This window comes from Crocuta crocuta, unplaced genomic scaffold, assembly GCF_008692635.1.
Source record: "Crocuta crocuta isolate KB4526 unplaced genomic scaffold, BGI_CrCroc_1.0 scaffold36, whole genome shotgun sequence".
Taxonomy (NCBI): Eukaryota; Metazoa; Chordata; class Mammalia; order Carnivora; family Hyaenidae; genus Crocuta; species Crocuta crocuta.
This window is the reverse complement of record NW_027532203.1, coordinates 3,745,031-3,770,411: the sequence shown is the minus strand read 5'-3', so window position 1 is coordinate 3,770,411 and position 25,381 is coordinate 3,745,031. Positions and strand designations below refer to the sequence as shown.

The 25,381-nt window shown below is 41.5% G+C and overlaps 1 protein-coding gene across 1 annotated transcript in view; it reads left to right on the top strand.

The window, feature by feature from the left end:
• SERPINB7 (serpin family B member 7) overlaps nucleotides 1-25,174 on the top strand; it is a 66,964-nt gene extending 41,790 nt beyond the window's left edge. Inside the window, exons 2-8 of the mRNA XM_077777629.1 lie at nucleotides 2,573-2,758; nucleotides 8,644-8,694; nucleotides 9,271-9,387; nucleotides 15,856-15,973; nucleotides 19,747-19,889; nucleotides 21,275-21,421; nucleotides 24,154-25,174. Of these exons, the coding sequence (XP_077633755.1) occupies nucleotides 2,591-2,758; nucleotides 8,644-8,694; nucleotides 9,271-9,387; nucleotides 15,856-15,973; nucleotides 19,747-19,889; nucleotides 21,275-21,421; nucleotides 24,154-24,552 (1,143 nt within the window). The 5' untranslated portion in view covers nucleotides 2,573-2,590 and the 3' untranslated portion in view covers nucleotides 24,553-25,174. The remainder of the gene's footprint in view (nucleotides 1-2,572; nucleotides 2,759-8,643; nucleotides 8,695-9,270; nucleotides 9,388-15,855; nucleotides 15,974-19,746; nucleotides 19,890-21,274; nucleotides 21,422-24,153) is intronic.
• The last annotated feature ends 207 nt before the right edge of the window (nucleotides 25,175-25,381 follow it).

Genomic DNA, 25,381 nt, shown 5'->3' with positions numbered 1-25,381 from the left:
GAAATATTGGAAATTGTTTGAAAAGACAGAGTCTAGCACACAATTTCTCTCTAAAATTAAAGAACTTCTTATGAGTAAAAAATTTAATATGAAAACCAACTTATGTTCCAATTTAAGGATATTTACTTGTATGTTCATTAATTTCAATTTTGTCATTTTAAAAAACATTTTAGAAGCAATACTTGTCTTTCCCGTGTAAAATGTGATTTTGAGCTCCTAAAAAGTCTGGGGTCTTAGTCCCCCTCCAGTCTTCACTAGATGAAGCTGTCTGGCAGCTCTCCGCCTGTGTCTTCTCCTTTTTCTGGTTCCTTCTCTCCTTTGCCAGAAGGAAGGGTTTTTTTTTCTGTTCTTAAAATCACAGCTGCCACTGCTCTTCTCCCTAGTTTACATGGATCTGATAGGAAATCATTCCATTTTCTGGATAGCTATTAAAAAAACATAGATGTTCTTCCCTAGAGTGAAGAGTGTTTGGAGTGTGAATGTTTTTTTCATCCTGTATTTCTGGGGGCATAACTGAGGAGTGGGGACCTATTCTGAAAGCTGAATTTCACCTTGCAAAACAGCATCATTTATGGGCTAGTTCCTCAGTGATGTTCTCTTGAAATTCTGAAGTGCTGAATGTGGGTTCTTCAGGAACACTCTGGAAATGTCCAATGTGTTGTCTTTTAGGAAGAAAAATTTATATATATATAAATAGTATTTTAGGAAGAAAAATTTATATATATATATAAAATATATATATTTTTATATGTGTAAAAATATATATATTTAGTATATATATTTAAATTTTTTAAAAAATTGTTTATTCTGAGAGAGGGAGAGACAGAGAGAGAGAGAGACAGAGACAGAGAACAAGCAGGAGAGGGGCAGAGAGAGAGAGGGAGACACAGAATCCAAAGCAGGCTCCAGGCTCTGAGCTGTCAGCACAGAGCCGGATATGGGGTTTGAACTCACGAACTGTGAGATCATGACCTGAGCCGAAGTCAGACGCCTAACTGACTGAGCCACCCATGGGCCCCAGTGTATTTATTTATTTTGAGAGAGAGTGTGGGGAGTAGAGAGAGACATACAGAGAATCCCAAGCAGGCTCCACACTATCAGCACAGAGCCGCACGTGGAGCTCCATTCCATAAACCATGAGATCATGACCTGAACCAAAGTTAGACACTTAACCGACTGAGCCACCGAGGCAACCCTGAATAAGATGGAATTTAGAAGCTTAAGGAAGTGAAAGACTTGACCCAGGTCACACAACTGTTAGCAACAAGGATGAGGTTAGGAATGGGTCCCTTAAGAGACTCTTAGAATCTGCCACACCGTTCGGTGTAATGTACGGAATATTCAAGGAGAAGAGTGTGGAGGACCCACGTTAACTCATTTAGTCTGGACAGCCCCCCCTGTGGGACTGGGGATCAGTCTGAGCATTGTGGAAAAAGTCTGCAAAGAAATACCAAAGCAGATTCCTGAAGAATTCCATGCTGGTGGCCGCCCTCTATATTTTAGAAATGTTATCAAGAATTTGAAAACAGTCTCATTTTCATCCTGGATTCTAAATTAGCTGTTATACCTTAGGTTTTCTGGTAAGAGATAGACCTCTGTGTTATAAGGTCATGTGCATGTTTGTGATACATAATAATGGTTAATAACATTTCCATTCCCCTCAAATTAGAAAAAATGTGTGAAAATAATAAATACAGGATCAAGGATGCATAATATTTGAAATTTGGGCAGTCCTGAAAAGAGTTAGGATGTAGGATTACTCTAAGCACGTGTATGGTGGCTATACTGGAGAGAAGGGAATTATGTGTTCAATCTCCAAATATTAACCATTTAAAAGCATTTTTTTAACGTTTATTTTTGAAGGAGAGAGGGACAGAGCATGAGTGGGGAAGGAGACAGAGAGAGGGAGACACAGAATCGAAAGTAGGCTCCAGGCTCTGAGCTGTCGGCACAGAGCCCGATGTGGGGCTCAAACCCACGAGCTATGGGATCACGACCTAAGCCAAAGTCAGACGCCCAACTGACTGAGCCAGCCAGGTGCCCCAAATGTTAACCAGTTTTAAAACTACAGATTTAGAAAGCAAGGATTATAGCCCCTTTAATAGGCTGTCTAATGTCTTAGTATTTTACTGCAAAGAGCACTTTTGCTGTATTTCAGCTTAGGAAGTTGAATTAATTCACTGAATGATAGGCCCCAGGAATGTGTCTGCTTAGGAGGTGAGAACAGAGCTATCTGAGGCCACTGATGACAGATGTGCCCCGTCAAGGAGAAGTGGAAGTATGTCCTAGATGTGATTAGGAGAGCAGAGGCAGAAACAGAGAGACACTGCGCTGAAGTGTATCCGTGTAAAAAAGATGAGCGTATCGTGATGTTGCTGCAAGAGATCATTTTAGAGTGTTGGTAACAAGGATACTGGAAATTTTTTTCTTTTTGTTCTAAGTTATTTGATTATTTGGTTACCTCCAAAGCTGAAGAAATACAGCTTCAGATAGAAAAAACAAATGAATATAGAAACTTCCATATGGACAGAGAATGTACTTGGAACTCACTCCATGTCTCTGTGTTCTCCAGGCTGCCCACCATTCCACAATGGCCCCCCTTGCTGCAGCAAATGCAGAGTTTTGCATCAACCTGTTCAGAGAGATGGAAAACAATCCAGGGAATGGAAACGTGTTCTTCTCTTCTCTGAGCATCTTCACTGCCCTGGCCCTGGTCCGTTTGGGCGCACGAGGTGACTGTGCTGCTCAGATTGATAAGGTCAGTCTTGGGTTGTGCCACCACCCATGGTTTCCGCAATTAATCATTTAGGGCAAGTTGTTTCCTGCAAGAGCATATTCTACTGCAGTGGTCCATGTAGATGAGGCCATCCCAACGAGGCCCCCTCCAGGGGTGAAGGACACACGTACTGCTCGTAGTACTTGTGTTTGAGATGAGAGACAACACAAATATTCTCAGAACTGTCGCTTTGGTGCTTTGCCTTGGTCAAGTGGCTCTCGAAGTGTGTTTCCGAGACCAGCAGCGTCAGCATCACAGAGAACTTGTTAGGAATGCAGATGCTTGGGCCCCACCTGAGACCTAGTGAATCAGAAATTATGGGGGTGGAGCCCAGCAATCTGGGGCTTAGTAAACTCTCCAGGGGACACTAAAGCTTGGGAACCAGTGCCTGTCAGAGTTGACAAGAAAGAAGAGCAACCAGAAGATACCAGAGTCCCAGTTTAAACATGAGTGGTGTGGGTACAAATGACACAATAGTACATTCCGGATAATAGCAGCCTACCAGAATGGTAGTCACATTGTCATCAACAGCATTAAGTGCTTTTTAACCTGCCTTCGTACACTACCCTGAACTAGGCTGGCCTCGGGAGTTGTAGGAGCTTGATGGCAGGTGGGACACCAGGTCCAGGCTGCGCACGGAGGTCTTTGTATCACTTTCTGCCCACTTGTTCCCCCCATTGTTTTGGTCCATAAATTAGACCTAGAGGAAGCTTGTCCATGTCGTAACCTTTCACAACTAAGCACTGGTTAAAGAGTGTTTGTGCAGGTAATTTAAGCTAGAATAACTCATTTCTCTCTCCGGATAGCTCAGTGAATATTTGCTGCTAGGGAATAACCACGGGTCTCGGAATGCCATTTTTTCCAAGGGCTGGAGGGATTCGCAGCCACAGTATATTGAGCACCTTCAGTGTGATGACGCAGCTAACTGCTGAGAACCTGGTCAGTGTCCGGCTCTGGGCTAAGCTCTACAGACACCTTATTTGTTGCTCGCAGTGATATTGGGGTAGGTCATAGTACTCTGACTGTGTGTTCCTGGGCCATCTTGATTGGTAAGTGGCAGAGTTACGGTTCAAATTCAGGGTGATCTTCTAAATCAGGGTTTCTAAACCTCAGACATTTTGAGCAGATAGTTCTTCGTTGTGAGGGGCTTTTCTGCACGGTGCTGGAGATTGACTAGCGTCTCTGGCTTGTCCCACTAGATATACCATTTGGGTACCTCTCTCCGGTTGTGAGAAGCAAAAATGTCTCCAGATATTACCAGATATCCCCCACGAGGCAGAATCAAAACAGTGGAGAAGCATTCTCCCTAAAGCTACCAAACTGAATGCAGCCCAAAGTACATTATTACAAAGCCTCAGTTATTATGAAGTTAGCACTTCAACAACCAAATAGAGCCTAAGGAGGGGTGGGGAACCTAGCCACTAATAAAAATGTATTCATTCATTAGTATAAGTACATAATGCTTTAGAACCAAGTAAGGCGACTTGCTTTTTGGAGTTAGAAAATTAGATCCAAATTCTGATTTGGGAAAATTAGGTCATCTGTGTTAGCCTCAGTATCCTTACCTGTAAACTACAGGGTGGCGGTTGGGGTGGGGAGGACTTGTATCCACTTTAAAAAATAGCCTAAAAGGTGTTCCTAGGGGCGCCTGGGTGGCTCAGTCGGTTAAGCGTCCGACTTCGGCTCAGGTCATGATCTCATGATTTGTGGGTTCGTGCCCCGTGTCGGGCTCTGTGCTCATAGCTAGCTCAGAGCCTGGAGCCTGCTTTGGATTCTGTGTCTCCCTCTCTCTGACCCTCCCCTGCTCACACTGTCTCCCTCTCTCTCTCAGAAATAAATTTTAAAAAAATTTAAAAAAATATTAAAAGGTGTTCCTAGTCCAAAGACATGTAGGCTTCACAGCTATGATGAAACACCATGCCTTTAACATAACAGAAGACACAGTTATTTATTATTGAATGATCTCAGGTTAGGAACTTTCTTGGGCTATTGCCTGATTCATTTCCTGAGGTCTCTTTGCCAGCCCACACCCCACTCCCCCCGCCAAGCTGCCTGGTGGACCAGTCAACAGCTCATGCGGGGTGGGCCACAGTGGATTCAAAGAGCCTGTTTTGCTGGGGTCTGCTCTTTTATGGTCACTGACGGAATCAGTGCCTTTCCTGAATTACTTTTTAGCCCTTGCTATTATAACCTCCTGTAAGACACATGTAAGAGGACTCTCTCTCCCCTTCCACCCTTCCCCTGCACTCTCGCTCTCTGTCAAAATAAATTAAAAAATAAAAAAGAAGAAATATGTAATAGGAAAAAATGGCAACTATAGACACAAGACCATTCATGAGATGCATTTGTACAAATATTTAGCCCTCTGCAGTATACCTTCTTGGAAATCAATTGTTTAGCTTCCCCCACTTGCCCCCACAACCCTGTCCCAGTTAGTTTCTTGTTGCAGTACCCAACACTTGATGCTGTGTGTCATCAATGTATATTTTCTCCGTTTAGTAATAATCTGTGGCATCCATCTATCTGTCTCTCTTAAGTATTGCCGTGGACCAGTGGTCATTCTTATTTCTGATGCTCAGATGGTCACAGTTGGCCAGTAGAAATCCCTTTAATCTTGTCCTATTTTTTTGTTTTTAAATTTGACAGTGAGTGAACAGGGGAGGGGCAGAGAGAGAGACAGAGGGAGAGAAACCCAAGCAGGCTCCTTGCTGTGAGCACAGAGCTCAATCCCGGGAACTGTGAGATCATGACCTGTGCCAAAATCAAGAGTCGGACACTTAACCAACTGAGCCACCCAGGTGACCCTAAACTTGCCATTTTTAAACAGTCCTCTCAAATGACTCTGAATCTTGCAACCCGACAGCATGAGGTTCTGGGCCTGTCCTGAATTTCCTTGGTTCCACACAGCTCAGCTACTTTCAGCGAAGGCGTGATTCCTTTACTGGATAACAGTGTTGAAATCCAGAATTGGCACGAAATCTAGAATCCTTTCAGTGGAATTCAGGTGACACAGAAGCTGCTTCCCACTTGAGTAAAAGAGCAGAAAAGTACATTTATTTACAAGATCATGTGTTCAGGTTCATAGTTTTTCATTTAGCTCTAATAGTACTGTACTTTTTGATTATAATGGTTTTTAAAATTTAGTTTTCTTTTCTTTGAAATACCTACTTCCTCTCTTTTCTCTCACATAACAATTTCATTGAAATAAAGTATGTCATAAATTTTTGTCTTAAATCATGTCTTTATATCACAGGGTTTTTTTTAAAAGTTATGCAAATTTGAATTTTCTTAAACAATTGAGTTTTACTAAAAACGTTTCAAAAATAATCACTGTAATATGTTCCTTATTCTACCAATTCTGTGAGAAGACATAATAGTGTTATCATTTGGCAAGAATGCAAAGATAGAAAGAAGGCCATTGGGATGCATATCATTCAGTCTTAAAATTTTTTTTAATGTTTATTTATTTTTGAGAGACAGCAAGAGACAGAGCGTGCATGGGGGAGGGGCAGAGAGAGACACACACAGAATCCGAAGCAGCCTCCAGGCTCTGAGCTGTCATACAGAGTCCTACATGGGGCTCGAACTCACAAGCCTTGAGATCATGACCTGAGCTGAAGTTGGATGCTTAACCGACTGAGCCGCCCAGGTGCCCTAGTCTAGTCTTTTTTTTTTTTTTTTTAACCCTCAATTTAAATTTCCTGAAATATCTTACATTGTGTAGATCCAGGATTTTCCTTGTTTGCCATTTTCTGAACATGTTACCAGTTATGAACAAGAAAAAGAAATTCTGACTTTTCTACATGGGTCAGTCAGGGAATATGAGACCACAGGACTGCGAGCATTTTGGATTGTGATAACTATGCCCTTTGATATTTTATTTATTATTCATTACATTTGACTATTTACTAGTGTCACCGTTCATCTTCAGTCATGGTAGTTTTATCGTTGAATGCATAATTTCTTAGAGTTTTTGAAACTATAAAAACATATATGTATCACCTCAATATTTTACCAGTCAGGTTTCCTAAAAGCCAATTAGGAAGATCAAAAGAGATGACTAGATTATCATCCAAAGAGAGTAAAATTAGAAATGGTCAAAGAATGATGTTCAGTGTGTGTTTGTTAAAGTTTTATTCAAAAAATTAATAAGGATGACTTCTGGGGATTTAGACGCTTTTTATAATATTGCTTGGGTTCCACAAAGTTAGTTCAGCAAAGACATTAGGTTTTTTGAGTCCTGACCCTATGCCATGATCTTTTATTTTTCTGGTACACCCATATATTCCCAAATACCAGTCTATCCAATGCCATGGCAAAATGAGAGAGGAGGCTGGTACTTCACATGCTCCGCAATGGCACAGAACCAGGGGGGAGGGGCGGGATGCCCCCCCCTACTCCCCCCATTGCAGGCGTGGTGACTTGATGCCTGCAAAGACCCCACTAGTGAATTTAAATCGACTACCAATTTGTATTTCAAATGTGCCTTGTTGCCTTTGCCTTACCTCTCACTCCACCTCATATTAATTATTATTCCAGATGAAGAGGATATAGAAATTGAGGTAGGCTCCAATTCCCTGTGACCTATTAAGACTAATTGTGACACTCGTAGCCTTCATACATCTTCATTTTTCTTACTGAGCTGTTCCATTTTCTCCTACCCAAGAAGATGGTACTTGATTAGGGTTCTGAAGCCTTGAAGTTGAAAGCCTCACAGAGCCACTGTTAGCCACAATGACTTAGTTAAGTTCCATGCATAATTTCTAATGGACTTCACCCCTTCTCCCTACCTCCACCTCCCACTAGGATATGGTTCAAACGTAGCACATACGACCCCTTCAGGAAGACCTTCATCTTTCTTTTGGAACACCTTAGCTGGCTCTATGTCTCACCCATCCATGCCTGGGAGGCAGAACACATTCAGTTCGGTCCCCACAGTTGCATAAATGAGTATCATAAGCGTAGTGCACTTTGTCACTTCCTAGTAGAGAAGCTGTTTTGCATTTCAGATCCCATGGACATAAGGGCCTGCGGAAATTCAGATAAAGTCCAATAGAAAATTAAAGCTTGGGCAGAATAGCAATTATGAGAACAATGGGATTATGAGAGCCACACTGGAAAAGGAAACACCTAAAATGACTTAATTCCAAATAATTGCAGGATCTGAAATTACATCTCTCAAGTCCCAATTTCGCTTCACATTTAGGATTTCCTAGATATTCAGTAACTACTTCTCCCTTTTCCATCTTGGTGCCTATGTGATTAGCCCTAATCTTGCCTGCCAGGTAGGTAAATAAAGTTTCCGTGTTTTTTAATGTTTATTTATTTTTGAAAGAGAGAGAGACATAGAGTGAGCAGGGTAAGGGCAGAGAGAGACACACACACAGAATCCGAAGCAGGCTTCAGGCTCAGAGCTGTCAGCACAGAGCCTGATGCAGGGCTCCAGCTCATGAACCGTGAGATCATTGCCTGAGCCAAAGTCGGACGCTCAACCGACTGAGCCACCCAGGGGCCCCAAAGTTTCCATTTTTTATTTGATTCATTTTGATCCTTGTCTACTTTTAATCAGGGAGCAATTGTAAAATTGTTCCACTAGAACGAGCAAACCAAAAATAGTTATCAAATACATTTCATGTTGTAGCCATCAATTGATTAACTCTGCCGACCTGTGCCACTTTCCCCAACAAGCAATCTGTGTTCTAACCATGTCAGTAGGGCGGCTGCACCTGTCACTGCTCCCCGGAGCGCTACCAACCACACACGCAGACTCAGCCATGAACAATCAAGTGTCTTCCTTTCTTGGCTCTGTGGGGTCCTTTCTCATTGGGCAGGACCTGCTAACTGCTTTCCTCGTTCTCTGTCTGCAGATGCTCCACTTCACCAGGGTCTCAGAATGGGGAAACTCTTCGAACTCTCAGGTAAGGACAATACGTTCTCCTAGGGAAAGGGAATGTGGGACTAAAATTCGAGAAATTTCTATCTCGCCGTTGTGTTTAATTAGGCTCACTGTCTTCTCAAAGCAAAGGCGTATGTCTCACTCAGATTGCCATAGTGTAGTGTGGTGTCTCAAGTACAGCTCTTGATAATTTACCTGTTAATTATTAATTTCCCAATATTTCACTTGTGTGTTGGCTGGATTTTGGCCAGACAGTATGGAACTAAATGTTTTGCTTTTATCCTTTGATATCCATGGCCAACTTAGAGGTAAAATGAATTATTTAGCACACATGTGACGCAGATTCATTATCTGCTGTTAATAATTTTATTCTAAGGTTAATGACTTTAGTAAAACTTTTAATTAACTTTGATCACAGATACTACTCTGAGAAAGGGCAAGAAATCATAAGTCTCTGTGGCATTGCTGCTTTTACAAGCATCATTCTTCTTCAGTTCCTTTCTGGCACAACATACATGTTTTGTTTCATGTGTAAATGAGACTGTGGATATATTTGCGGTCCCATAATACATTTTTTTATAAATCTTTTCAATAACAGCCAGAACTTCAGTCTCAACTGAAAAGAGTTCTCTCCGACATAAACACATCCCATAGAGATTATGAGCTCAGCATTGCCAATGGTCTTTTCGCAGAAAAAGTGTTTGACTTTCATAAGGTGAGTGCGACCTCCCATATCACAAGGTTATTTCCACTCTGGATCGCAGTCTTGTTCGATCCATCATCTGTAAGAGGGCTGTGTCTTTCTACAGAGCCAGACAGTAGTGATTTTTTTAATTTCTTATAGCTGCTAATCATGTTCCCAGAAGTCTTTGAAATATCATCACTGTGTTTCCAGAGTTCAACTTTACTTGTTCGGCTGAGTGATCCCCACGTTCAGGGTCACCAGACTGAGAGGCTCCAAAAATAGAAGAGACTGTGCCCTCCAGCAGTGAGGTGGAGCTATCAGGGGGAGGGGGAGGGGAGGCGAAGGCGGCCCATGTGGGGTTGTCGCTGGGCAGTGGAGAAAAGTCTCCACACTTTTCCTCTAAGCTCTGTGTCTCCTGGGATTCCTGTGCATCCCGAGTTGAGTTCACCTCCTCTGTTCTCAGCTGTGCCCAGTCTTCTCTCCTGCCAGCATGAACTTTGCAGGGTGAGCACTTGCTAAAGAGCCCCTTGTGGGGGACATAGTAAGGACACCGGCAGCAGAGGAGCAGATCGGGCTGGACCGAGGGCAGGGATGTGGTTCACTCGAGGCCGGCAGGTGCATTGCTAATATTGCTCTGTGGTGTCTGTGCTACCAATTCATTCATCATGGAGTCCCACTCACCCAAAGACCAGTGAGATCCAGACTGTATTCTTTATGCTACTGGGCTCCACCCATGTGTTAGAGCCACCGTCGCTGTGACAACCGGAAGCTGGTTAGTACTCTTCAAGCAGATGCAGTGCCCGTGATTTTCAGGGCATGTTTGTTCTTCTTTTTAATTTTCCACTTGTCAGACAACCGTAAAGCTCGGCTTCCGTGCCATCTCTGGGCTGGTCTCCACTTGTATCTTTGCCAGCCTTCTGTGTTCCACCCAGCCTTCATTGTCTCCTCTGTCTGTCACCCACACGGATTCCTTGCCCCCTTCCGACACCACTCCCCAGCCCTTTGGCAGCATGCCGGTTATGAAGCATGAAGCCACTTTGTTTTTTCATCTTTCCAAGAAGAATCCCGCACGAGCTTTACAAGGGCCACCATGTATGTTCAGATCCACGTTCTGTGTCTCTTTTCCCACACATACTGCTGAGTTCCTGAGGGACTGCCAGGAGGTTGAGGTGTCTATCATGTTACTATTTACAGCACATTTCCGTGTTCCTTTTTCCGGAGCTCAGCATGTGTAGGGAACAGGGCATCCAGAAGCACAATGAATTCGAGATCTGGTCACGAACATGGAAAATAAAGATACTGTCATCTTTTTCCTCCCAAACATTTGCAAGTAGAGGTAGTTATTCTAAAACCTACTTTTTGGGGGGTGCCTGGATGATTCATTTGGTTTAGTGTCCAACTCTTGATTTCAGCTCAGGTCATGATCTCACAGTTCATGAGATTGAGCCTCTAATTGGACTCTTCGCAGAATGTGAATCCTGCTTAAGATTCCCTCTCTCTCTCTCTCTCTCCCCCTACCCCTCGACCTTCCCCTGCTTGTGTTCATGCTCCTTCTCAAAAATAAAAATAAAACTAAATACAAACTTTTTTAAAAAAGTTTATTTATTTTGAGAGAGGAACAGAGCACAAGTTGGGGAGGGGCAGAGAGAAGGGGAGAGAGAGAATTGCAAGAAGGCTCGATGCTGTCCGCACCAAGCCCAATGCAGAGCTTGACTCACAAATCATGCATGAGATGACTGGAGGTGAAATCAAGTATCCAATGCTTAATCGACTGAGCCATCCAGGCGCCCCAATAAAAACTACTTTTGATTAAATATGGAACTATTATTAGCTTTTGGTTGTCAGATCAGCATACAGATAGATCATCTCCAAATTTTTTACATTTTGTGTTACAAGTTTTTAAACTCATATTTGAATATGGATGAGTCTATTTTAGAATTGATAATGATAATAATAATGTATAAATTATCTTTACAAAAAGTATGGTGGCATAGAAGACCTAACCACCGTCTCTGATACCTTCTCCCTCCTCCCCAAATCTGTGCTAAATCTTGGTCAGACCTCTGAGAATGTCCTTCTAGTACTCCCCCACGCTCTGTTATCATTTTGGGTAACTTCAGTGTCCTGTGATACCTAGCTGTGAGGTCAGCTTCCCTCCGTACAGTTCGTGACCCCCGCTCTCTATCCCATTACAGTAACGAATGCCCAAGCCACACCCTGAAACTTATCAACGCCCAGAGTGTTCCACTCCTGAAATCTGTAACTTGAGCTTCCCCATTCGTGGCCACATCATTCCATACTTCTCAGTCTTTCATTATTTCATGCCCAGTCTACCTGTTCTTCAACTGCACTGACCTCTGCCATTTTTCCAACTCCCCATCGGCTCTCAACCTGTCAGCTCTCTCTTTCCCCCAACAGAGCGACACCCGGATCAATCCCACGATTTCTCCCAGCAGGTGTGCCTCAGCTACTCCCTGACAGCTGTACCAAGTCTGGGTGTGTGGTCAGCACCCCAACACCGTGGGTCCCAGCCTAGCGAGTGTTCTCAGTGCTGTCCAGCAGTCAGCTGTGTGCTCAGGGCCGTGTCTTTCTCCCGTTCCTCACAGCATCTCTTGAAATCTCCTCTGCTTCTCTCAATTTCCCGATAGCCTCTTATTGCCACCGTCGGTTTCAACCAGGTGTATGCCTTGAGCTCCAGGTCTCTGAGGCCTTAGATTTTTCTAGTTGGCCCTGGAGCAGGAGAAGGGCCCAGTGCGGGAGGAGCCCATGTGAGGATGGGAAGCCATGGGATTTAGTGGAAATACACCTGGGCTTTCTCCGTGCACTTGTGCTGCCTCCCTGGTCACCAGAGTCATCACAGTAACAGGGTATCAACCACTGCCTTTGAGTGGGTGGGTGTCTGGATCATCAGGGGTCACCTGAGACCGCAGGGTGACACCCCTTCGCTCCTCAGAGCTGCTGCTCTGGGCTCCTGGGATGACTGGCCAGGGGGAAGGGACGGCTCTGCTCGCCGCCCCCATGCCGTCTGTTCTCCGCCTGGTCATGACCACAGACTGGCACTTGATCCTAGATTTTCCAGTCATTTGTTGTGTACTCAAACATAGTTTCTATACCTGGCACAAGCACTTTCAATGTTCAAATTTATTTTTTTAATAGAAAATTATTTAATACTGAAATGGAGGTACATGTTGTAATATATGTAGGATGAATATTTTAGTTCTTTTCTAAAATATGATTTATTGTCAAATTGGCTTGCCTATGACAGCTAGTGCTCATCCCAACGAGTGCCCTCCTCAGTGCCCATCACCCACTTTCCCTTCTTCCCCGCCCCCTCATCAACCCTCATTTTGTTCTCTGTGTTCAAGAGTCTCTTATGGTTTGCCTCCCTAAAGAGTATCCAATGGAAAAAAGACAGGCTCTTTAGCAAATGGTGCTGGGAGAGCTGGACAGCAACATGTAGAGGAATGAAACTAGACCACTTTCTTACACCGTACACAAAAATAAAGTCAAAATGGATGAAAGACCTAAATGTGAGACAGGAAACCATGAATATTTTAGTTCCAGATAGGCAATTTGATCTTCTTAAAGTTAATGGAGGAGATTTCAAGAGACAAAGCAACAGTGTGGCTCTTTCTTAAAGATGAACACATTATATACGTTCATGGAACAAATTGTGTATGGAGAAAAAGAATTGGACTTGAGTTGTCTTATGTTTCAGCTTGTCTTCTATAAGTAGAAGCACAGCCACCTCAGAATAATGACTTTTCATTTTCAAGCAATAAATTCCCATCTCCGCTTGTCTTCTACTTGACAAAGAAAAGAGAGGCCATCAGGGGGGTTCACATCCCAACTCACATCCTGCCCCCTTTCCCTTTCCCTTCATTTTCAGAGGGAATACTTTGTTTAATGGATAATTCCTTCATCTCTTTTTGCCTCTTTACCCCCCAGTTCCTTGGTGACATGTTTCTATCAGTATTTTTCTGGAACATCTCTCACTCTACTGACTTCTTCCTCATAGCATATAAATGTGCTCCAGGTGCACATCTGTTATACCCAGATCGCAGTATCCTCACCGACCAGAGACCACCAGGGAGACCGAGTCACGCATGCAAAGGCAAAGGGCTTTATTACGGGTTTTATTACTTCACCAGCGCATGGGTCCGTGCTGAGAGCCCCGAACAAAGGCAGAGTAGGGTTTTTATGGGGTTTGTGACGGGGGAGTTACAGAAGTTGTGGCATGGGAACAGTGATCCAAGCATAATTATTCAACATCATTGATNTAGGGTTTTTATGGGGTTTGTGACGGGGGAGTTACAGAAGTTGTGGCATGAGAAGAGTGATCCAGTCATAATTATTCAACATCATTGATAGCGGGTTTGACCATACACATTGTCTAGAGTATTCGTTACTTTTGGCGGGATCCAATTACAATTTACAATCCAATTACCTTTAAATTTAACCAATCGCAGAGTGAGCCTAGGGTCTTGTTCGGCGAATAAAGGGTTAACTTTAACATTAGGTAACAGGGTCCTATCCATAGTTTCTATCTCCAGGCCTCTCCCTTAACAATGTGGAGGGTGGTCGCTGGCCTTCCCTGATTGGGTGCTGCGAGGGTGGTTTCTCCTGCCTTGGGCAATGTGTAACTGCCTGATAGTTTCGGGAAAGCTGAAACTCAGGCCTTCTAGTTCAGAGGGGAAACTTTAAGCCTGTCATGGAGTCAGTTTGGTTTAGACGTTTAGACTTGTGGCCTTACACATCTTCTAAATTTTTCTCTCCTTTTTTTTTTTAAACGTTACCCCATGATTCTCTTCCTATTTTTGTACTTCTGACTCTGACAATCTAAGTTTGAAAAATCAAACAACTCCGAAGACTGATATGTATAGGCAGAATCCATTTTCCACCCTCTCTCACTGCTCAATCTGTTGCGATGCAGCTTCTACCTTCTACGTTCTCCAGAAGCTGCTCTTACCAAGGTGACTAATGGCTTTCAATGGACACCAGGCTATGGGAACTTTGCAAGTTTCGATATCATCTGCTTCTTTAGTATTCTACCCTATTGTAGCTCCCTAAACTTTCCCCTTTCGTGGTTTCTATGGCATTGATTTCTCCTGGTTTTCTACCTTCTCCTTCATCTTCATTTCCTCTGTTTATCTGTATTCCTCTACTCATCCCTGAAGTATGAGTGGTCTTTAGAGTTTTGCCCTCAGGCAACTTCCAGTTTGAGTCTACTCCCTGCCTCAATTCGGGACCTTCTGTATCCCTCAGGATAAACTAGAAGGACATTTTAACAAGTCTATTTCCAGTCCATTTTTTTTCCTTACACTGATTTCAGAGTCACCTTTACAAAATGCAGATTTAATTACATTACTCTCCTATTTAAACTCTTTTGCTAACTCTCCCTAAAATAAAATGAAAGCTCCTTATCAAGGGAGACAAGACATTCATGCCCTTCCTGTGGCTGGGGTCCTCCACTTCCCCCATCCACCCCAGGCCTCAGGCATTATAAACTCCTGCTGGGCTCCTGAGTGTGCAAAAATCCATTCCCTCCCCTGAGAGTACTGCTGCCTGGAGGGCTCACCTTTGCTGCTGGTCCTACTCAACACATCCTTCTTTCTTCCTCTCTCTCTCTTTCTTTCTTTTTTTTTAAAATTTTTAATGTTTTATTTATATCTTAGAGAGAGAGAGAGAGAGAGAGAGAGAGAGAGAGAGAGAGGCAGCATGAGCAGGGGAGGCTCAGAGAGAGAGGGAGACACATAATCCGAAACAGGCTCCAGGCTCTGAGCTGTCAGCACAGAGCCCGACGCGGGGCTCGAACCCACGATCTGTGAGATCATGACCTGAGCCGAAGCTGGACACTCAACCGACTGAGCCACCCAGGAGCCCCTCTCTCTTTCTTTCTTTGTTTCTTTCTTTCTTCTTTTCAGTTTTATTTATTTAAATAAGCTTTATACACAATGTAGGGCTCAAGAATCACATGTTCCTCCGACTGAGCCAGCCAGGCGTCCCAACTTCATTTCTTTCAAATACAGGCCAAGTCTAGGGCACTTGGGCTGTATCTTACATGCAGGAAGTAGCCTGGAAGCCTTCCTACTGCTTTCAGTGTGAAGGGGGTGACGCAATCAAGGGATGCAAACTAAGAGGCTGAAGTGTTTCTGATGAGAGAGTAGTGGTAAAGCCAAGGGAGTGGGCTTTAGTCATAATCCCTATTAGTCTCCCCTAATCCATTTCAGATACGTGTACATCAAATAGCGTGCTTGCTGTGCAAATTCAGTTTCAGGTTTTCCAGCTCCTCTTCCAACCATATTTTCATATTTCTTGCCATATTTCCCCATCTTTGAGTGAGGAATGAGCGGAAGACAGTAAGACAATGGAAATAAAGAGATAAGTTCAAAAACAGATGTGCTACATGCTTAGTTAAAGCTGTAAACACAAAAACTGTGTATTACTTACAGACTTACTTATTAGTGAACTTATTACTGTAATTATTAATGTTTCTAGAACTATATTGAGCGTGCTGAAAAGTTATACAAGGCCAAAGTGGAACGAGTTGACTTTACAAATGATGTACAAGATACCAGATACAAAATTAATAAATGGATTGAAAATGAGACACATGGTGAGTGCAACCTTATTTTTCTACGGGATTTGTCAGTGATATGTGAATACAGAGAATGGTCAACTTTAGAGCTGGAAGGCTTTTGTAAGACATGAAAGGAAGTAGTTCCTCCCAAACCAATGTAATGATTGCTGTTATTGAAAATTGCTCGTGCACTGTTGGTGAGAAGGCAGATTGGTGCAGCCCCTGTGGAAAACAGTATGGAGGTTCCCCAGAAAGTTAAAAAGAGGGGCATCTCAGTTAAGTGTCCAGCTTCAGCTCAGGTCATGATCTCACGGTTCATGGGTTGAGCCTCGCAATGGTTTCTGTGCTGACAACTCAGAGCCTGGAGCCTGTTTCAGGTTCTGTGTCTCCCTCTCTCTCTGTCCCTGCCCCACTTGTGCTCTGTCTCTCTCTGTCTCAAAAACAAACAAAAAATTAAAAATAAAAAAAGGAAAGTTAAAAACAGAATTATCAATATGATCCAGTGATTCTACTCTTGGGTATTTATCCAAAGAAAATAAAAACACTAATTTGAAAAGATAAACACATGCCTATGGTTATGGCAGCATTATTAACAGTAGCCAAGTTATGGAAGCAGCCCACAGCAGATTAATAGATATGAAGATGTGGTATATATATCTAGATCTAGATAGAGAGATATATAGATAAATACATAGATGGGTAGGAATATTACTAAGCCATAAAAAAAGAATGAGATCTCACCATTTGCAACAATGTGGGCGGACCTAGAAGGTGTAATGCCAACTGAAATAAGTGAGACAGAGAAAGACAAATATTATGATTTTACTCACATGTTGAATTTAAGAAACAAAACAAATAAACAAAGAAAAAAGAGACAGACAAACAACCAGATTTTAAATACAGAGAACAAACTAATGGTTGCCAGAGGGGAGGCCGGTGGGAGTATGAAATAGTGAAAGAAGTTAAGAGCACACTTATCTTGATGAGCACTGAGTAATGCATAGAATTGTTGAATCATTATATTGTACATCTGAAACTAATATAACACTGTATGTTAATTATACTTCAATTAAAAAATAATACAATGCTGGTTACAAAGGGCTGGGGGTTGGTGCTTCAAGGGGATTTGTTCAGTGCATTTAGAGTTTCAGCTTTGTGAGAGGAAATAAGTTCTGAATATGTGATATACAACAAGGTGTATATCATTAATACCACTGACTTGTTAAGATGATAACTTTTATGTTTTTTAATCACATTAAAAAATGGGGAGCAAAATTCCTAACAATCCTAGCACCTCAACAAATCACTGGCTTCTTTTTCCCATGTTCTATTCTACCCTTGGCCTTATGCATAAGGAATAAGTTGACTTAGTTATGTTTATAGTTTATGTTCACATAAACTGTGTCTAGATTTTTTTCTTCACTTTCTATCTCTGACATTTTTATAGGCTGCTTTGCAATTTTTCATAACCATTTAATTGCACAGACCAATTATGAAATAAAGAATGTAAACATACCCTTATTATATGGTAGAATAACATTTGAGACATATTGGCTAAATAAAATATATTGTTAAATAAAAAAAAGAAAGAGAATTGTATTAGTATTTGTCCACAATGTGGTTTTGAGCAATCTTAATAATTGTCATGTGTTATACTTTTCAGAAATCTTATCTATTACATTTTCTCATTGGATTGGTCAATAATCCTATGAGACAAATACTGATTTTATTATGACCATTTCATAAATTAGTGACAAGCTGAACTAATATGCCTCAATATCTTATTCTTAGTTAGTGAACAAAGACTAAACGTGGTTTATAGGATATTATTTTCCATGGCCCCAACATAACATTTCATTCTAACGATTAATCCAATATCTTACTGTTTTCTTCTTGGGTTGAAGAATCTCATTAAAATTATGACATCCTACTGTCTGTGAAATATATTTTTATATGATTCCTTCTTCTAAAAGATGCATAGTTTATCTCTCATTTTAAAATTCTCTTCATTTATCAAAATAATATATGTGGCAAAGGTAGTATCTTATGAAAAAGTACATTGCTTTATTGGTAAGTGTCTTGCACAGTTAAAAACTGAATTCTAGAAAATGTTCTGGTTATTTCAAAACAAAGAAATGTATTCACTGCTATTTTGTTAATCAGTTGATTCCAAACCCAGTCATTTCTTTACCAAAGGCTGACCTTGATTTGTACTCTAAAAAATATACATGTACTTGCCGAGTCTGGTTCTGTTTCACAAATATGAGACATTACTTGCATTCTTAAATGCAAACATTCAAGATACTGTAATTAATCCTGGGAATAAGAATACAGTGTTTCAATTTACTTTTTGTTCATTGGTCATTACCTCAGTAGACGGTTGCTATGACCATTAGCCACCACATGTTTCAAATATACTATTCACAAACCAAGACAAAATATGCAATTCCTTTTTCTTTCTTATTTTTTAAAGTTTATTTATTTAGTTTTGAGAGAGAGACAGAGACAGAGAGGGACAGAGAGAGACAGAGTTTCTAAAGTACATTTGTGCTGACAGCAGAGAGCCTGGTGTGGGCTTGAACTCCCAAATCGCAAGATCGTGACCTGAGCTTAAGTCAGAAACTTAACTAACTGAACTACCCAGGGGCCCCTGCAATTGCTTTTTCTAATAACTGAGCGGGATTCTATTTAGTGTTTAGTGTTTAAGGGTATCAGATTGCTAATACCCTTTTCCATCTGGACCATTTATTCTCTTCCTTGTTTTATTCAAATCTATCCTAAAATTATTTAATTTTGGTAAGCACTGGTTCTCGATTCTCAACACTTCGGAATGTTGCTAACATTCCACCAAACTCCGCCAGGTCTTATTGCCCTTGCCCCTCCTCCACACACAACCAGAGCACTCATTTTGAAACGTAAATCTGACCCATCATGACCGTGTCCTTTCTTATCTTTCAATGAATGCTCAGCAATCATTTTCCATTGCTCTTCAGGATAATCCAAAATTATTGCCAGACATTCAAGGCTTTTCATTAGCCGGCCCCTCCCTGTAACCTTTCCAACTCTACTTTCCCTAATGCATCAGAATGTGCTGGGCTTCCCCCAAATACACTGTGCTCTTCCAGCCTTCCAGGTCTTGGAACGAAGAACTTCTCTCCACCTCCCATCTCACCCTCAGCTCAAGCAGAGGGCGCCCCTAGTCTGTGCTCCCACAGCACACTGAGCACATGGCTATGGTACCCGTGTGGACAGCTCCCTGTGCTGGACTGTGAGTCCAATGATGGCAAAGACTGTGTCTTTCCTGGTTGTGGATCAGGCATTGAGCATAGGGTTGACATCCAGTGAAAATCTTGTGAATGTGGAATGAAGGAAGTAATTAGCCCTCTCAACAGAATGGAGTTAAATTCTATCTAGAATCCCGTGGCCTCGTCCAGGTGGTAAAGGTAGTTTGGTGCTTACCAGCAAGGAGGGGCTTCGGGAATCCTCTTTCTGGGTTGGAATCCTATGGCTGGGACTTTCTTGTTGTGGGTTGTTGTACAAATTACTTAACCTCTCTGTGCTCCAGCGTCCTTGACAGGAAATGGAAACAATCATCGTGCCTACCCCACAGAGACTTCTGTGAGGATTAAAACAAATCTTGCACATTAAAGTGTTTAGGGAGTCCCAGGCGGAGTGATTGCTCATAGGCTATGACAAATATCATTGTTATTATTCTAATTGTGTCCTAAGGAAAAATCCATGTTCATTGTGTCTTTTTAGAAAAATTGCATTAAAAATTAACATTTTTTTCTCCACTTATTTTTCAAAAGGCAAAATCAAGAACATCTTTCAAGACGATAGCATCAGCTCTTCTGCTGTCATGGTGCTGGTGAACGCTGTGTACTTCAAGGGCAAGTGGGAGTCGGCCTTCTCTAAGAACGAAACCCTAAATTGCCGTTTCAAATCTCCCAAGGTACAGAAATCTATTCAAGTTAAGTTCTTTTGCCAATAGTATTCCTTTGCAGAAATTATGATATTTACATAGACAAAGGATGGACCCATCATTTCTTTATTTCTTTCTTCTACTGCTCACCAGTGCTATATGGTGCGTCGCTTATAAAACACACTGTTCTCCTGATAATGCAGGTTATGAATCACAACTGGAGGTGTCCCAGGAATTGATATTTCTTAAAATACCTTTGTAATTGAGAAAGGTAATAAAGAATGTGTTGATTTTTAAGATATGCTAGTTGGATGCCTATAAGAAGTAAATGGGACAAAAGGGTGCCAATTTTAATTTTTTCTGATTCTGACTGTGGAGCGTACAGTTCTAGTCACTTAATACCAATGCTTTTTCCTGAGTCAAAGCGAGGATGTGTTTCCTTTTATAGAGGAAGAAGTTATGTTCAGTGAAGTTACACATTTCCAAGTGTATATATTCTTGTGGCTTTTTGTTTTTTTGTGTGTGTGTTTTTACCAATTTGTGCACAATAATCTTACAGTACAGTAGAAACACCAAAGCTTTGGAGTCAGAAGTACGGTGTGGGCATCCCTGCCTCGTGTCACAGAATCTGCGTTGTCTTAGGCAAGGCAGCTTAACCACCGTAGACCTTCCTACCCTCACAAATAAGTCAATTCCTCTAATTGACTGGTAAAGTTTCCTTCAATCACTCAGCCTTTTGTGTTCAAGCAGAGAAACTCAGCTTAAAGTTTCAGGTTGAAACTTAGTTTTATTTATTGAAATGTTCTTTCTGCATTTTTCCGCATCAGACGTTTTGGGCATAGGAGAGCTGAGTGCTGGTAGCAATCAAAGATCAATGAATGAGTGATAAATATTTCTATGAATACTACAGATGTTTTCTTTCGTTGGAGGTAAAATACAGACCAGTACTATCAAAATTACACAATTTTAGTTGAGGTCTTATTAAAAAATATATAGCGTTCATTTTAAAGAATTCTATTTAATAATTATTCGTTACTTATCATATTGACATTTTCAGGTAAAATACTAAGTGCAAGGCAATGTACCAAGTGCTAGGTATATTAACTCACATTATCTCTACAATGGTCCTATGCAATAGAGACCATTTTTACCCTCATTATATTGATGAGGAAGTGGACTCACAGAGAGGTGAAGTAACTTGTCCAGAGCTACACAGCTGGGAGTTTTAAACCCAAGCATTTAAACTCAAAGTCTGTGCTTTTACTGCTAAGCCATGAACCAATGCAATACAATCACTATTGGCAACAAGTCAGGAAAAATCCACTGAATCGACTGGACAAAGACTGAAGAACTATTCTTACTGCATAACTGAAAGATGGTGAGTTTATAAAACTTTTTTGTGACTTGACTTTCAGTGTCCTGGGAAAGCGATCACCATGATGCACCAAGAACGGAAGTTCAATTTGTCTGTCATTAGGGACCCACCCATGCAGGTTGTTGAGCTCAAGTATCATGGCGGCATATGCATGTACATCATGCTGCCTGAGAATGACCTGTCCCAAGTAAGTTACTACTGCCACTTTCACTATTGGGGACTTAGAAGATTTTTAAGATATTATTGATTGTGTTTTTATGCATCAACTTTATGATTTTAGGTTGTAAGAATCAGAGATTTACCCGCTTATTCATTTATTTAACAAATATTTAAGAAGTGCCTACTCTGTGCCAGACACCATTATAGATGTGAGATTGACTTACTTCGGTTTAGCCTAAATTTTAGTTGAATAGCTATGAAATTGGAACCCTCTCACACCTCAGCTTTGGAGGGAAAAGGGTATGAGTTTAGGTCTTTGCTCTTGGCCCTCATAATAGTCTTGCATGTATTATTGGAATTTTGATCGACTGAACATTTTTAGGCAGGAATGATTCAGTGGGGTTTTGAAGTCCTGGGCCTTTGAGCATCAAAATGTACGGTCCTACTCTGAGTTGCTGTGTCTCTGGGAAAAGCAGTGTTTAGGGACTGCCCTGTGATTGATGTAGCCAGGGCAACAGACCAGCATAGCGCAAGGGACAAAAAGAGGCATCAAAGGGGCCCTGCAAGGCCACATAGCATCACCATGTCTCAGATCCTAATTTTCTTCCAGCCCTTCTTCCTCTTCTCCTCCCTGTGAATTTGGCCTCCTAAGCCTATGACCTCAAATCCCAGAAGCCTGGATCTTAGGTTGCTCTCTGTACTTCCCATCGAAAGGAAGAATAGACACCGTTCATTGAGCACCTACTGTGTGCTGGGCTGTGTGCTCTGAGCTTCATTCATGTTTTCTTATTTGATCCACACAACCATGTGAGATAGGGAAAGGAGGCTCATGGAATTTGGTCAATTGGTCTGATAAATACATATGTACAAATGTGTATGTGTGTGTGCACATATATCAACTACCCTAAAAAGTTACGAGGGTTTAAAATATTTTTGTGTTTTGATTCGTAAAATAATGAATGTTGCTTATAAAATAACTGGAAAGGAGAAAGAGTATGAAGAAATGCTCCTCCTACCCAGAGACATTATTTTTCATTCCATCTTTATCCTATGATTTAGAAACTTTGGACTTTAAGACTTTGGAAATATAATTTCTACAGGGACAAAACCACTGAATCATTATAATGATTTTCAGTTAGTTTTTATTTTAATTACCTTTTCTGACATGGACAGCAAGAAAAATGCCATAAAGTTGCTATTATTAAATCTAAAGCTGACAATATAAAATATTGGTATTCCGATTAAATCAATAATTCACTCAATAATCTTTGTCAACATTTTTGCACACATGAATTATTTTAACCTCAAATAATCTACAATAATAGAAAAAGTAGCCCATATAAAACAAACCGTAGGTAACTCGAAAGATAGATTTGTTCTTGCATTTATTGTCTGAGTTTTTCTTTTCTGTCATGGATTTTCCTAACAATTTTTCAATCAGATTAGTATAAATCTACTGTGTACCTACATAACAAAATAATGATGAGGAAATTGGCTTTACAGTGAGCTAAACAAGGGAAGACTTCTAAGTCAGAATGAGAAGTTATTATAGACTAACCATGAACTGGATAATTTACACACATCAAATTTAAATTAGACTAAATTTGATTATATAGGTTTAGGTTCTCGGTAAAGATAGCTATGAAAAACTCTTTAGGATTCCAGTGAGCCTGAATTTGAGAACAAATTTCTGTATATAATATTTGTAAACATTGTGCACGTGACTAGTTTCTGATCAATTCATAGCATTCAGAGCTGGTCCTACTCATGAATCATTTGGGGCAGCAGTGGTGCGGGAGAGAGAGCTGTGGGATCCTAGCTGTGTAACCGAAGTCCCAGCTATGCAATTCAGCACATTTCCTCACAATGTTTTGGGCTTCAGTTGTCACATGTGTTGAGTAGGAGAGTGGATTTGGATCCAAGCCCCCTAGATGGTATTGGTAACTGTGCTGGAAGGCAGTGATCACCTAAACCCTGGAAGCTAGAGCTCTGGATTCCTTGCCTTGGGTCACCTGGGGTCCATTTGGTTATTCCCACAAGTTGTGCAAACATTACCATTTTCTATGTCTTTAGTGATGAGAAATGGTCAAGAAATGCTGACTTAAATGACTACTGAGTTCCTTTCTCCCTCTGATGATCTCTGATACCCTAATTCCTTCACTTTCCCATTGTTCCACTTTGGCTATATTTGTGGCTATATTTGTTCATATGGGGGCAGAGAACAGAAATGCCTAGAAATACAAGTCATACTTTGTCATAGCAGAGCAAATTAAGCACATGACTTAATAAAGAGTGCTTGAACTATTTGTGCTAATAGTTTCCCATTTTCAGACTTCCCCGAATCCATTTACGTACTTACATGCAAATATCCAGGACAGGATATTTATGGAAAACCATCTGTCTTTGTAGCTGATGATATTTCATCTGTCTCTTAAGCATATGGTTCTTTTTTTTTTTTTTTTTGAGAGAGAGAGTATGTGTGTGAGAGGAGGGGAAGGGCAGAGAGAGGGGGAGAGCCCTAGTGGGGGAGAAGGCCAGAGGGGGAGAGGGGAAGAGAGAGAGAGAGAGAAAGAGAGAGAGAGAGAGAGAGAATATAACAAGCAGGCTCCATGCTCAGTGCAGTGCCTGATGTGGGTTTCAAGCCCACGACTCTGGGATCATGACCTGAGTCAAAATCAAGCATCGCATGCTCAAGTAGCTGAGCCACCCAGGTATCCCTTGAGCATATGGTTCTAAATTGCTTTTTCAACATTCCTACAGATTGAAAACCAGCTGACTTTTCGGAATCTAATGGAGTGGACCAATCCAAGAAAAATGAGCTCCCAGTATGTCGAGGTGTTTCTTCCTCAGTTCAAGATAGAGAAGAATTATGAAATCAAGAACCATTTAAGAGCCCTGGGGCTGAAGGACATCTTTGATGAATCCAGAGCTGATCTCTCTGGTATAGCTTCAGGAGGTCGTCTGTATTTGTCCAAAATGGTGCACAAGTCATACATAGAGGTTACTGAGGAGGGCACAGAGGCGGCTGCTGCCACGGGGAACAACATAGTAGAAAAGCAGCTCCCTGAGTCCAGGGTGTTCAGAGCCGATCACCCGTTCCTCTTTGTCATCAGGAAGGATGACATCATCCTGTTTAGTGGCAAAGTCTCTTGCCCTTGAAAATCCAACTGGTTTCTATTACAGTACTTCCCTGCAACATCAGGGAACCACCACAAGAGAATAGATTTGAGTGTGATCGAAGCACATGGTGTTTTGCTTGCTTACTTCCTTCTAATAGTGGTCGGGCAGGTGACTTGGGTGGCTTGACCCTTTGTAGACACCCGGTTGATTGTCCTGATCCTGCTTTAGCCAACCGTGTGCCTCACCCATTTCTAAGTTCACTCTCTTTTTACCCCCACTCATTCCGGCTGTTCTCTGCTGTAGCCCCTTGCACCCAGAGCTGGGCACCGTCTGGGAACTATAGGGGGGTCTGTTGGCAGTGACGATGCAGAAGCAGCCCTGGGGTGTTGTCTGAAATGCTGTAGTTATCCCGGTTATTCTGGTTTCATGGTTAATGAGCGTGGAAGGAAGCCCAGCTGCTGAACCCGAGTGTGAAGGCTGACCTTTCCCTGCCGACCTAAGAAGACATCAGAGCTGACTTTCACACATCTGATTTGAAATCAGTAACTAATGTAGATGCTAAAAACTATAGATTTGGGATAAGGGGACACCTAAAATATTTCATGAGTAACTTTATGTTCATGTCTTTTGGTCTTTCCTTGATACAGACTTTCTTTTTCCTTGATAGAGACTTACTATGTACATAGTTTTTCAAATATTAAATATCTTTTAACTATTGCCATTTGTTATTTACAGTATATATTTTGTGTGCTGCGTAGTTTACAAGTTTTTGCTCTTATTTATCAGAATAAATAAGTACAACGGAGCTGGACAGTGTGATTTTTGTCCTCTAACCAATGGTGAGACTACCAGCACTTTCTTTATCTGG